We start from the raw sequence: 15178 nt of genomic DNA, 5'->3' as shown, positions 1-15178 counted from the left end.
GGATGACTCCAGATGCGAAGCGACACGAGATTGCCTATGTAAATGTCGAGTGTCCCATTTTTTCAAGTTTTTGCTTTGGTTTCCCGTTAAAAGCCGTTTTCTTGTGATTTTTCAGGGTATACTTTGCCAGAAGACGAGGTAACTCACGGCCGCTTGATAGAGCTCTTTTATAATCTCTTCAATATCATGACGCGTTTCTATATTCATTCTAGTTACTATTTGGTGATTTTATACAGCTTCAGAAAATTATGTTGGGGGATTAGAGTAGTGAAGACTCTGGCCATTAATCTTCTGACCTCCATAGACCCTAGACGTGTAATTGTCAAAGTGTACATAATGTCACAGACCCAGAGAATATATGAACCAAATATGGACGTAGAGAGGAAAAATAAAAAGATCTGAACATAATTTATTTGGTCGTGTGAAAATATTGATATCTTGGTACCATTTTGTATTTTTTTCCTTTTTTTCTTCTATTTCCTCTTTTTTTCCTCTTTGTTTCCTCTTTATTTCCTCCTTTTTTCCTCTTTTTCGCCACATGATTATACGTCTGTTAGAGATCCTACGCTACCATTTTGTATACTTTCCTCTTTTTTTCCTCTTGTTTCCTCTTTTTTTTTTTATTGCCACATGATTATACGTCTGTCAAAGGCCACAAGTCGGGTATTCATGGGCGTGTTTTATCAATTTTATTTTTTTTTTCTTATTTATATATTATTTTTTCAAATGATAATCTAAAATCCTTGCAAAACTGCCGCTTAAATCACGTTTCCTGTATTTTTGTTCCCTTTTTATTACAGGAAATGTGTTTATGTGGCTGTACGCATTTTGTGGGGTGTCAGGTGTAGGGGAGGCACCACACCTGTCAGTCCTTGTATCCTGTGTGTGTGTGTGTGTGTGTGTGTGTGTGTGTGTGTGTCACCACCTCTGCTTCATCATCACAATGTACACGCCTCACTGTACACGGTTTGTATTGGTTACTTGCATTGCACCCCTACCACTGGTTAGGCTACATGCAACCTTCTCTCACATTCCCCACGTAATATCTCTCTCTCTCTCTCTCTCTCTCTCTCTCTCTCTCTCTCTCTCTCTCTCTCTCTCTCTCTCTCTGCTTATAGTATAGGTAAATGACAGACAATGTTAATTATTTATCAGTAACCAGAGTTGTGCTATATAGCCTTCATAACACACACACACACACACACACACACACACACACACACACACACACACACACACACACACACACACACACACACACACACACACTATTATTATTATTATTATTATTATTACACACACACACACACTGTATTTTGCGGTATGCTAATGATAACCCAAAACATTGATTTTTTTTTTTTTCCTGTCAACGGCCACCACCGACAGCTGTGTGGCTGTGTGGCGAGGCAGAGCAGTCCCGCCTCCACTCGACTCATTCCTTTCAAAGTTGTAGTCTGTCTGGATGAACTAATATTGCGGCATAACTTGCGAGGAATCGGTGCACAAAGTTCAGCTGTTTTATGTAAAAATTTCCGGATAAACTTTAGTATTGTCTTGGTCCTGGGACGGTTTAGCTTCATGTATGGATTATAAAGATCAAATCACCACTCCACGTAAATTCTATGCATGTTCAGTTGTCCCTGGTAGAAAAATAGCTAGTTGAAATGACTGATCGATATACCAAAGAAACAATAATGTAAATAAAATCACTAGATGAACTGATATGGGGAAATAGTAAGATTTATAGATTCTCGCAAGCGACAAGCATCATTTATTGTATAGAATGAAGCACAATGAGTAACAAGGAACAATGTAGCTTTAACACAGGGACAAACGAACCGTCACAAGAACGAGACAGACATATGGCGGCTAAATAGCACAGTTACCACAGCGGGGAGAGACCCTTGTGCTCCCCGAGACATGGTGGAGCTGTGCAGTGCTCCTTTCTCTGCTTCAGGCCTTGTGTTGCACATTCACCTTATTTATTTTTCACCTGCAAGGGAAATGACCGAGGATTGCAAAAAGACAATGAAAGAAGATGAAAATAATGTTGAATTGCTGCGTCCGGTCATTCTGGAGAAAAAGAGAATTACAGTCGCGTTTTTCGTATTTTTGTTTTGATGTCTGTTATTCCTTCATATTAACCTAGAGACCTTATACCGCCTTTTACTATGATTCGTCCTGTGGAGAGGGGGCGGTAGGGGAGGTGGAATCGAGAGCGAGGTGACAGCTCCTGGGCATTGAAAGAAAACGGTGCATATGACAAATTATCAGTGAGAGACTTCTAATCAATCCTGAAACACTTCTGACCACACCTTCACTATTTTCAAAAGGCTCTACTTAAAGACACATTGATTTTTACATGTATTTCTGTGATTCTCGTGACAGATTAACAAGATTTCTACGTTATTAACTAGAAACGCTCTTGAGAACTTGACTTGCGATCCCTGTGGCCTTTGATAGACAGTCGTGGTGAGAAAGCAAAGTGTTTCTACTAGAGCAAGTTAATAATGCGCCTCACCCCAACAGGGATTCCTTATGTCGAGACGAGAAGGAAGACTGCAGTGTGTGCTTTGGTGGGGAGGCCAAGAGAGAGTACAGGTGTTATGAGACCAGCTACTGTTCCCATGAAGAAACTATAGAAGCGAAACTAATAAACTCTCTCTCTCTCTCTCTCTCTCTCTCTCTCTCTCCGTGTGTGTGTGTGTTCTCTTCTCATATTCATTCTGGTTACTATTTGGTGATTTTATACAGCTTCACAAACTTATGTGGAGATTGAAATAGTGAGGACTCTGGGCCATTAATCACCTGACCTCCACAGATCCTTCCTAATGTAAATAAAATGGTCTAATCGTAATCACACTCAAAACTCAAGGTATAAAAAATGTGTCTCAGGGATTGAAATGCCTTTGTATCGGCTCCTACTTTTATGTATATTTCTTGTTCTTATTTGTATTCTGTTCTTAGCATATTTTCTTTTGTCTTTCCATATTTTGAGTGTATATTTCTTGTTCTTATTTTTCATCCTATTCATAGCTTATTTCCCTTCGTCTTTCCATATTTTGACTGTATATTTCTCGTTCTTCTTATGTTTTATTCTATTCTCAGCCTATTTCCTTTTATCTTTCCATATTTTGATGATATATTTCCATTTTTCAAGGCGGCAGGGGAGGCAGAGGCAGAGGTAGAGGCAAAGGTAATTCACGCGGGACTGGCAACAGCTGCGCCAAGCGAGGACCAGGCAGGGGTCGTTGTGGAGAATTTGGGCATGAAGTTTACTCCCTCTTGAGCTGAGCGAGTGTGCGACATGTCCTCCAAGTACAAGGCTTCCGAGGGAGATTGGGTGTGCGTGGATCCGAAGTGAGTGAGGGTTACTAGAGGCAAATGGCGGAGAAGAGGGAAGAACCAGAGAAGGCGGTGGTGGTGGTGGTCAGGCTAGCAAGGCGTCTGTAGAAAAAAGCTATGCCGAGATTTTTTGTGGTTATTTTTCCCTCCTTTGTTCATTATTGGTGGTGTTGGTGTGTGTTGAGTGAGGTGCGTGTGCTGTGTCACCTGTTTAATTATGGTAAATGTTAGGCCTATGAAGGTACAGTTTGGATGTGTCGAGTGTGGTGGGGGTTATAATTCTCTCTCTCTCTCTCTCTCTCTCTCTCTCTCTCTCTCTCTCTCTCTCTCTCTCTCTCTCTCTCTCTCTCCTGTATATTTAGTATCTTGATGGGCAGGTATATTGTACAGGTGAGCTGTGCGCCACCAAGCATCCTCTCTTTACCTCACTCACCTGTACATTAATTATCTTATTGGGCAGGTATATGGTGTAGGTGACTTCCAAACACCCCACCCCACCTCCAATTACTTTTCACTCACCTGGTGCTCTCCCCTTCTCAGTCAACACCATAAGGAACATGAGAGAGAGAAGGAATATTAGAGACAGAGGGAAGGATCATCAGAGAGACACAGAGAGAGAGAGAGAGAGAGAGAGAGAGAGTAGGAACATTAGACAGAGATAGTCACACAGATATATATATATATATATATATATATATATATATATATATATATATATATATATATATATAGAGAGAGAGAGAGAGAGAGAGAGAGAGAGAGAGAGAGAGGAGCATTAGAGAACTCAGTGAAGTATGTTGTGTATTGTAAGATTCTCTGCATAAAAGTGTCCAGTCTTGTATGATTTTAGTTGGAATATACTGATTTGATGTGTGTGTGTGTGTGTGAAGAACCTACTTGGATTGAAGGGGTGTAGTTTTAAGCTGTTCTGACGTGTGGTCTTAAAATCAGTGAGATATCTTGTGTATATAGTAAAATTGTCCACGTAAATGTCCAGTTTGGAATAGATTGATTTTAAGTGTTTCAGAAAGCTACTCGGATTGAAGGGGTGAAGTTACAAGGTGTTCTGACGTGTGGTGTCATTACAATTGTCTTGAAATCAGTGCCCTTGAGTGTGTTGTGTGTAGTGCCCAGTTTTGTGTGGTTTGAGTTGGAATAGACTAATTTGATGTGTTTGAAGAAGTTACTCAGATTTAAGGAAAGAAGTTTTAAGGTGTTCTGACGTGCGGTGTCTTAAAATCAGTGAAATATCTTGTGTGTATAGTAAGATTGTCTCCTTAAAAGTGCCCAGTTTTGAATGATCTTAGGCATTTCAGAAAGCTACTTGGATTGAAGGGGTGAAGTTTTAAGGTGTTTTGACGTGTGGTGTCGTTGCAGGTGCTCCAATGTGAACTTTGCTCGCCGCAGTACGTGCAACAGGTGTGGGAAAGGTGAGTCCTGCACTGTTCTGTTTGTCCGTTTGTTGATTAAAAAATTTTAGCTTTTGTGCTGATAGCCTTTGCCTGACACTTTTTATACTGCCTCTCTATTATGGCTAAAATAGTATCCTTTTTTATCAAGACTTACACAATGAAGACATCTTTTTTTTATGTAAGAGGGGAAAGCTGGCCAAGGGCAATATAACGGAAAAAAGGCCCACTCATTTGCCAATCCCCTTGCAGGTCATTAACTCTTTCTGTACCATGACGTGTTTACATATTCATTTTGCTTACTATTTGGCGATTTTATACAGTATCAGAAACTTATGTGAGGGGTTGGAATAGTGAAGACTGTGGCCATTAATCTTCTGATCCCCATGGACCCTTCCAAATGTCAATAAAATGGTCTAATCATACACAAATCTCAAAGTAAAAAATGCATCCCAGTACTGAAGGGGTTAACATTGAAATTAATTAATCTTATGGAAATTATTATTCTGATTTTGTTAGTGACTTGTGTGTGTCCTCCATGGTATTCAGAGCGCAGTGGGTCAGGTGGCAGCAGTGCGGAGAAGAAACGGCAGCTTGGGATGGAGATTGGCAAGGCTGCGGCGGAGAAGTCCCACGGGCTGTTCAGCGCCGACGACTGGCAGTGCAGCAAGTGAGTGTGTCCGCTGTGCCTTCTGAAGGGTTAACTCAGACACTTCAGTTCAGTTCAGTACAATAAACATCATCATCATCATCATCACTCATCATTTTCATTTAACGTCCACAATTTGCCATTTATTGTGCAGTTGGATGGGCAATGACAGCTTTCCACAACTGGCAATCTTGTGCCATATGATCTTGTATTCCCAACAGATTTTAGTTCAGTACAATAGACACATTCTCTACACAAATATAGTCATTTATCACAACAACCCCTCACTAACAGACACACTTGATTCACTTCCCTCCCTTCCACACTCTGATCCCTTCCCCAACCAACTAACCAAATAAATATCTGCTTTACAAATCAGAATCAGTCTCTTTCTCCCAAGGTGACTTTATTGAACACTGACAGCTGAGGTGGTGTGTGATGTGTAGAGTGGTGAAGGCCATTAGCTTGGTGCTCTGCTCTGGGTAAAGTGTAGACAAGAAATTGAGTTATGTTCCTTTAGAATAAATAGATATGATTGCTTTTAACTCCAGTACCGTATGTATTCATATCTATTTTGCTTACTATTTGGTGATTTTATACAGCTTGAGAAACTTGTGTTGGGGATTGAAATAGTAAAGACTCAGGCTGTTAATTTTCTGACCTCCTTAGACCCTTCTTAATGTTAATAAAATCATCTAATCGTATGCAAAACTTATAGTAAAAAAAATGCATCCCAGGTAAGGAGAGAAATGCAAGGGGACTAGGAATTAAGTGGGCCTTTTTTTACATATATAATTTTTACCCTTGGCCAGCTTTCCCCTGTACATAAAAAAGAAGAGTCTGAACAATATAACAGTACATCAACACCCTCCCCTTCCTTCACATTGCTTTAGGTGTAGCAATATGAACTGGGCGTTCTACATCAAAAATCAAAAAGGTCTGAACAACATAACAGTACATCAACATTCCCCTTCCTTCCCACTGCTTCAGGTGCGGCAATGTGAACTGGGCGCGGCGTCAGACTTGTAACATGTGCAATGCGCCGAAGTTTGGGGACCTTGAGGAGAGGACAGGGTATGGTGGCGGCTTCAACGAGCGCGAGGGTGTGGAGTACATTCAGCGCGAGGAGTCCGATGATGAGTTTGACGAGTTTGGCCGCAAGAAGAAGAAGTTTCGGAATAAGTTGCCCCCGTCGTCTGATAGCAAGGTGGGTATGGGTCAGGGGTGGTCACACTGGTTAGGTTAGGTTAGATTGAAGATGTTTATCTTTTGTGTTCCAGTGAGTACTTTTAATGCCTTCTATCTTGACATGTTTTTTATTTATTCTGCTTACTATTTGGTGATTTTACACAGCTTCAGAGACTTTTGTAGGGGATTATAATAGTGAAGAATTAGACCATTAATCTTCTCACCTCCATAGACCCTTCTTAATGTCAATAAAGTGTTTTAATTGTACACAAAACTCATGGTAAAAATGTGTCCCAGTACTGAAGAGGTTAACTGTTTGGATACCAGTACCTCTGCATTTTTTTTCTTTTTTTTCTTCTTATATGTCTGTTGCCTTACATAAAAAAGATAGGTTAGTTTATTTATCTATTTATCTACCAGTCTTTTATTCATTCTATTAACTGACCAACTAATCTTGTAAGTTAACCATGTTTTTTTCTCTTAAAAAGTTCTGTTGCCCTACATAAAAAAGATTGTTTATGCTTATTTATTTATCTTTATTAATCTATTAACTCTATTAACTGACTGACTAATCCTGGAAGTTAGTCATGTTTTTTTTTTTATATATATAGTTCTGTTGCATTACATAAAAAAGATAATTGATGCTTATTTATTTATCTATCAGTCTCTCTTCATTCTAATAATTGACCATCTAATCTCGTAAATTATTCTTTTTTTTCTGTTATAGTTCTGTTGCTCTACATAAAAAAAGATAATTTATTTATTTATCTATCAGTCTTTATCCATTCTAGTAACTGTCCAACCAAATTTGGAAGTTAAGTTAAAGGAAAAAGAGGAAAACATAATTTGTCTGCAGAAACACGTAGCGCCAGCCAATGACGACGACGATGATGATGAGGACGAGGATGATGATGACGGTGATCTCTCTAAGTACGACATCTGGAATGATGACGAAGATGACGACAAGAGCGATGCAAAGGATGACAAGGTGAGGAAGGAGAAAAGGGGAATAGGAGAAAGAATTTTGAGCTTCATAATCCTATACAGTTGCATTTTAATGTCACCAAACTTGTCAAATATCATCAGTCATGTCAGAATGTTTAGCCCAGAAATTTTTGGAGATAGTTTTGTGAGATATTGCTGCAAATTTTTTGAGATAATGAAGAAGATATTGCCTCAAATTTTTATAGACAATTTTGACAGCTATTACTCATAGAGAGAGAGATAATTTAGACAGCTACCCACAGAGAGAGAGATCATTTTGAGAGCTTCTACCTCAGATATTTAGAGATAATTTTGACACTACTACCCACAAAGAGAGATATAGTTTTGACACCTACTATCTTAAATATTTGAGAGATCATGAGAGATATATTACCACAATTTTTTATAGATAATTTTGACACTTACTGCCCCAAAGAGACAATTTTGACACCTACTACCCACAGACAGAAACAATTTAGACACCTACTACCCACAGACAGAGACAATTTAGACAGCTACTATCCCAAAGATAGATAATTTCACTCTTGCATTAAAAAATAATAAGTAATAATAATAATATCTTTTCTCTATTCACGGCAGAAGAGGAACGGGAAGACTGACGATTCCCCACACAAGGGTCGGCGTTCCCGGTCCAGGTCGCGCTCCTACTCCAGGGGTCGGCGCAGCTCAAGGTCATACTCCAGGTCGCGCTCCAGTTCGTCAGGGTCCTCAAGATCCAGGTCCAGGTGATGGTTTATTTATTTACCTCCAGACTTCGGCCCATATTTAGAAACGTTTTGGTCTCTCACCACGACTGTTTGCTACATTTTCACGTTTTCTCTGAGCATTTATTTACCTTTGTATTCTGTTAATGTACTGGTTTGATGTATTTTTTGTATATTATGTATATCTGTATTGGTTTGTGTGTTTTATATGTGTATGTATTTATCTATTGAGTTAGTTTGTCTATTTTTATCTATTGAATTGATTTATGTATCTTTCTTTGTCACCCATTGATTTACTTTATGCCAATATGTTTTTGTTTATAATCCACAGTCATTTTTTCTAGTATTCTGTGGTGTGCACCTTCATTTTTCATTCATTCATAATTTCACACACTTTTCTTGCTATTTTTGCTGCATGCACATCATATTTACACCAATATGTTTTTCTTTATAACTCACTGTGTCTCTTTTTTTCATATATTGTATGTTGTGCACTTTCATTTTTCCTCACTCATAATTCACACACTTTTCTTGCAATTTTTTATACACACACTTCATATTTGTACCGATATGTTTAAGTTTATAAGCACAGCATGACCTAGGTCCTCGTTTGTCTCCAGGTCATCGCGTTCATCATCAAGGTCGTGGTCCAAGTCAAGGCGACGTCACAACAGCACGTCCAGCTCCAAGTCCCGATCGCCGCGGTCTCGCAGGTCGCGGCGGACCAGGTCAAGGTAAACGGGTAACTTTGAGGAAAAGGTTAATATCACTTCCGAAGTCTTTCTTGTACCTGGTGTTCTGGGACGGGGCTGGGGAGAGGGGAGGGAAGAGAAAGCCAAGGGTGCAACTTGGAGGAAAATATAAATGTAATTTCCAGTCTTTTTTGTACCAAGTTTTTTTCTGGGACAGGGTGTGAGAAAGGGAGGAGGGGGAGGGAAAGCCAGGGGTGTAATTTTTGAGAAGGTTGAAATCTCTTTCGAAGTTTCTCGTACCTGGTGTTGGGGGATAAGGCTGGAAGAGGGAGGGAGGGAGGGATGGGGAGGGGAAAGGGAGAGGAAGAGTGAAATGTGGAGTATCTGAGAGAGAAGAGGGAGAGAAAGCCAGGAGTGTGTTTTTTCATTTATTTATTTATTTGTTTTTATTTTCATTGTTTGGTGTCATGGAATGTGTGACTTCACCTTGTATTCTACGGTGTGTGTGTGTGTGTGTGTGTGTGGTCTTGACGCAATGTTCCCGGAACCCACCGTAAGGTGGCACTACACGACGAAAGCTTTGATGGAACACAACAGAATAGTTTAGTACAGATTTGCCTGGTAATGATGCGGGACGTTTAATTATCTATGATGCAGGCACTCTGTCGAGGTTGTACCGCATGGAATACTTTGGAATGGCCTCAAAATTGAAGGAAAACATGAGAAATATACGGATCAGCATTGTTTTCGGCAAAAAAGTGGCATTTAATCGAAAAGGCATAAGAGCCGTGACGTCACAAGTGATCTTGATCTTGATCTTGATGTTACAGGCCAAAACGTGGATATTTGAGTTATTTTTGACGTATTTGTACATCATGAATAATGTTTGATGATGAATGGGCGAAGTATTAGTGACATGGGCATCTAAAATAGTGAAAGAAATGTTATATAATGTATATGCGAATAGTGCGATGATAAATGTGGATATGGCACGTAGCCCCCGTGTTTATCGCCGTCTGTGCTAACGGTTTGAGTCTGGTGTGACGTAGCGAGGTATCAGAGACTTTTCAGAGTACGATACAACAAGAGGTGGTGAGTTGCTGGGGACGAGGGAGTGTATGAGTGTCAGGAAGAGAGAGACCTGTTTGGCGGGGTGGCGCGGAAACTGATCACCTAATAGTATCTCAGCCACCCACATCTGCGCCGCTTATGCATCTAGACCAAGGCTGGAAACCGGATCGGGGAAACTCCATTACACTACACCAGGGGAGAGAGTGGAAAAAAAAAAAATAAATAAAATAAAAAAATTGGCGTTAATTTTTGTGGCGCTTTTGAGTTTTGTTTTATTGTTGTTGTTATTATTATTATTATTATTATTATTATTATTATTATATTGTAAAAGATTGGAAAGCAAAGCATTCCAGTTTTTTTACACTGGTATAACTGCCGCTTCCCCCTGTGCAATACATGTAATCGTACATGCATGAGGTCTGGAATACTCTTTCAAAACTTGCTGTTGTGTATGGCAACTAAACCTTTGTCCGCCAACAAACAATACCATCCAAAAAGTACAGCCTAATTTCAAACTGCAAAAAATTTCCCCCTGCAGTTATTCAGTACTGTCATTGAGGAAAAGCAGTTAGCCATCCCTTATATTATTACTCAAGTATCAGGTTCATAACTCACTATGCGTCACGACCCATACACATGTAGACCTACATGTACGTCCCTTTATCTAGACGCAAAGCATGGCATCAATCCCTAGGTCCGAAAAACACTCATGTTCGTGTGTGAGGCACTGAGAGGCGACTTTTATTTCACCGCTATTTGGAGGGAGAGAGAGAGAGAGATTATTGGATGAAGGTATGGTCTTTCTGTTCCTGTGTGAGAGGTGGTGTTTATATTGTGTCTGTGTTGTAAAAAAATGGAGGGACTATCCTTATTCCATTACATATTTGTACAGCAGGGTGTGTGTGTGTGTGAGAGAGAGAGAGAGAGAGAGAGAGAGAATCCTACATTATTTCTCAGCCATGTGGTGGAATGCCTGTGTCTGAGAGACCTGCAAAGTGTGTGTGTTTGTGTTTGTATATGAGAGAAAAGAATAAAATAGACAGAGAGAAGCTTCATATATTTTGCAGTTATCAGTTTATTGCCTTCTTATTTATTTATTTATTTATTTTTTTTTTTTATTCATGTGTGTGTGTGTGTGTGTGTCCCTCCATTCATTATATTTAAGGACAACTTAACAATTACTCTTCTATTCTTGTCACTCCAGTAAACCTTTGTCCAGTAGCAATCATTTTCACTGCAATTATTCACCATATCATCCATGGAGGTGCTCTCATTCTGTCTTGAGTAATCTACATGAAGTTCCCTTTGATATTCCTCACCTTTCTGTCAAGTAATACCAAAGTCATTCAGGTGCTAAGACTAAGTGCATAATTTTTACTCCCTTGCATAACTAGACTTAAGATTTACCAGGCATCACCTTCATTCATTTATTGTGATTTACTCAGACTCTCTTATGCACATCACCTTCACTCACACCCATCACGCACACACACACACACACACACACAAGTAACCTCACAACCTCAACACTAGAGAGAAACCACAACATGATTTATAGGAACTTGTCTCACACTACACCACCACACCACACCACCAACACCAACAGAGTCACAAGCTACACCACATCACTCTTGCCTGTGGTTAGGACGGAATTAACCTCTTCAGTACTGGGATGCATTTTTACCATGAGTTTTCGGTGTGATTAGACCATTTTATTGACATTAGGAAGGGTCTATGGAGGGCAGAAGATTAATAGCCACACTCTTCACCATTTTAATGCCCCACATAAGTTTCTGAAGCTGTATAAAATCACCAAATCTTCAATACTGGGGAATATTTTTTACCTTGAGAATTTTGTACAATTAGACTTATTTCATTGACATAAGGAACGCTATATGGAGGTCAGAAGATTAATGGCCAGAATCTTCACTATTTTAATCCCCCACATAAGTTTCTGAAGCTGTATAAAATCACCAAATAGTAACTAGAATAAATATGAAAACCTGTCCTGGTACTGAAGCGGCTAATCCACACCACACCACACAAGACAATCACCAGGCAGACCACCAGTGTAGGTTGATAATTCATGTCTGTGGTTAGGGTAAAATTACATGCCTTGGTCATTGTAGGTCTGGGGACCGTTCAGGCTCGAAGAGGAGGCGGATATCGCGTCACAGCAGGACCCGATCACGCTCCAGGTCGAGGTAACAGGTCACATGTGGAGAGGAGGAGGAGGAGGAGATGGAGGATGGGGGAATATTAATGTTTGTACAGTTACCAGTTGTATGCTCCTTTTCTGCTCTCCTCTCTTTAACCCTTAAGTCTTTTTTGGGGGTGTGTTTATAAATAAGTTCTTGATACATGCTGGTTATGCCTCATGTTGATCCTTCCCTGCTTGTTACTCTAATATGCCTAAACTGTGGATAAGATTGGTCCATTGTATAGCTGGTGTGTGTGCCGCACTTGGCCTCACACAGAGCTGTAGTTCCTTCCACATGACATTGTTGACTTGCACACAGAATGACTTACCTTCCTCTGCCTTGCATGTAGTGATGTTTTGGAAATTCTCTTGTCTTCTTCCAGGTCATATTCAAGGGACCGGAAATATTGCAGAAAATAATGCTAGTGTGGAGAGGGAGTGGTGGCAACTCAAGCAGCAGGATCAGGAGCAGCAGCAGCAGCAGCAGGAGCAGGAGCAGAACCCCATTGCCCCCTCCCCCTCACACACACATACGTACACACACCTGCAGCAAGGGCAGGTGTGTAGCAGTATTTTGTCTTTCCACGGATTAACTCAAACTGCTCTCTCTCTCTCTCTCTCTCTCTCTCTCTCTCTCTCTCTCTCTCTCTCTCTCTCTCTCTCTCTCTCTCTCTCTCTCTCTCTCTCTCTCTCTCTCTCTCTCTCTCTCTCTCTCTCTCTCTCTCTCTCTCAGTCTGAACAGATACAATGTTTACTAATTGGTTGGAAATCTTCTCTGTTCCTGCGGATATGAACATCGTTAGGGAAGAACGTGTGTATATGCAACTCCTGATAAAGAAGACGCTCTCATCTGCTCTTACTTGCTCTCACTCGGCCTGTGAGAGTGGCAAGGCGTCCACCACTTGGGGCATTACAACTACCAAGACATGCAGTGAAGTGTGTGTTTGTGTGTGTGTGTGTGTGTGTGTGTGTGTGTGTGTGTGTGTGTGTGTGTGTGTGTGTGTGTGTGTGTGGAACCTCTCATGACCTATCCCAGACTATGCAAATGTGTATCAGTTGTAGCCTAAGGAAGGTAGCTAAGTAAGTGTGTGTGTGCCCAGTGGTGTGTTGGTGAAGCAGGCGTCCTGATGTCCTGATGTCCTGATGGCCCAACCAGTAATGTGGGTGCTGGCAGAAGGCATTGAGTGTTCCGAGTTTTTTTTTTTTTTTTTTTTTTTTTTTTTTTTAGTTAGAGGGGAAACTGGCCAAGGGCAACAAAAATTGAGAGAAAAAAAAGGGCCCATTGAGGTGATGGGCCCTAAAAAAAAAATGTAAAAAGGAAAGGGGGACTCCTTGGCTGGTAGTTTTTTTTTTTTTTTTTTTTTTTTTTTGCCTGATAGCCCATCCAGAAACATGTGCCAGGAAGGGACATGGAGTGCCAACAAGAGGCATCAAGTGTCCCATATTGATGAAAAACATTGTGAGGGGGGCTCTTCTGTTTGTCCTTCCCTGCTTGTGTGTGTGGCAGATGCGGGTGCTTAGTGCCGAGGGAATGAGGGAGGAAGGGAGGGAGGGTGGTAACTGCTGACTCCATCCCTGCTCACTGCTTGCCTGGGTAGATGGGTGTGGTGAGAGGAAAGATGCAGCAGAGTTCACTATTGCTTGAAAAAAGGGTTTAATCCTAAGTATTTTAACCCTATGACTGCCAGGTGATGTCCGTGTGACACTTGTTACTGCATTGAAGTAACTGTAGAGGATCTTTTATTAATTAGGGAGGAAATACCAGAGAATTTATGACAATTTGACCATTACTCTCAAACTTGTCATGGAAAGACTTATTACAGCAGGACATTTCATTAAGTTTATGTGGAAGTTGTTGCAGTTAGGTTAACCCCTTCAGTACCAGGATGCATTTCCATATTCATTCTGGTTACTATTTGGTGATTTTACACAGCTTCAGAAACATAAGTGGGGGATTAGAATAGTAAAGGCTTAGACCATTAATCTTCTGACCTCCATACACCCTTCCTGATGCAAGTAAAATTGTCTAATCATACACAAAAAAACAAGGTAAAGATGCATCTCTGTATTGAAGGGGTTAAGATGAGATTGTTCACTTTTTGAGAGGTTTTGATGAAGGAAACGATGAAGGAAACGAGTAAGAGTAAGTGTGTTGAGCTGTTACTCGAGTACTGCTTCCCGACGATGTGGTTAGCTTTAGATATGTCACCATTGGTAGTAAGTTTTCCACACTTGCATTTCTGGGACATGTGCTGTATGTTAAGGGCATGCTTTCATTCTTCAGAGACTTCCTTGTGTAGTAAGGAGTAAGACGTAGAGTAAGGTGTTGTTGTAAGTAAGGCTTGGCGCTGCCGTGGGGGTCGCTCGCCGGCACACCAGCGCTTTTGCCTCCTGTGCCGCATGGACTGTGACACTTTCCAAAGCAGGGATCTACACACTACAATCTTCCTCACTGCCACTACATAATTTGGCTCTCAGTTTATAGTCAAATTTTACGACCACTACAAACATGACCGTTGTGAATACATATTTCTGTATTGAAAGACACTTGTACAAATGCTTGAGAAATTAGAGACACCAGGAGAGAATTCACATGTGGAATCAGATCTGTTAGTTTTCATTGAATTAGATTGTTAGAAGGGAGTTATTTAATACAGAAACCATTCGTCTTTTGCTTGGCTGAGACAGGAGAGAGTGTATGGAGATAGGAGCTCTTAGAATAGGACAGGATGCTGGGATGAGAAGGATTAGTGTCAGTGTAATCTCCTCCTTATAAATTCAAGGGTTGGGTTTCAGCGCATGGGGAGGAAAAGAGGTAGAGACACACGCAGGACTTTGAGGCATCCAATTAATATGTTTAGAATGGGGAATGGATTTGTTTTATTTCCAGGGGGTTGTTAAGTGTGTTTCCTATC

At 40.6% G+C, this 15178-nt stretch overlaps 1 protein-coding gene across 1 annotated transcript; it reads left to right on the top strand.

Moving 5' to 3' along the window:
- Positions 1-3205: 3205 nt before the first annotated feature.
- LOC123502820 (zinc finger Ran-binding domain-containing protein 2-like) lies at positions 3206-12927 on the top strand. The gene is made up of 9 exons (XM_045252089.1): positions 3206-3360; positions 4723-4775; positions 5304-5424; positions 6394-6610; positions 7448-7579; positions 8176-8321; positions 8921-9034; positions 12193-12267; positions 12647-12927. Exons 1-9 carry the CDS (start codon positions 3308-3310, stop codon positions 12681-12683), a joined length of 948 nt encoding a protein of 315 aa, XP_045108024.1. The 5' UTR covers positions 3206-3307; the 3' UTR covers positions 12684-12927.
- The last annotated feature ends 2251 nt before the right edge of the window (positions 12928-15178 follow it).

The sequence above is a fragment of the Portunus trituberculatus genome, chromosome 12 (assembly GCF_017591435.1).
Source record: "Portunus trituberculatus isolate SZX2019 chromosome 12, ASM1759143v1, whole genome shotgun sequence".
NCBI lineage: Eukaryota > Metazoa > Arthropoda > Malacostraca > Decapoda > Portunidae > Portunus > Portunus trituberculatus.
This window is presented reverse-complemented; position numbering and strand designations above follow the sequence as displayed.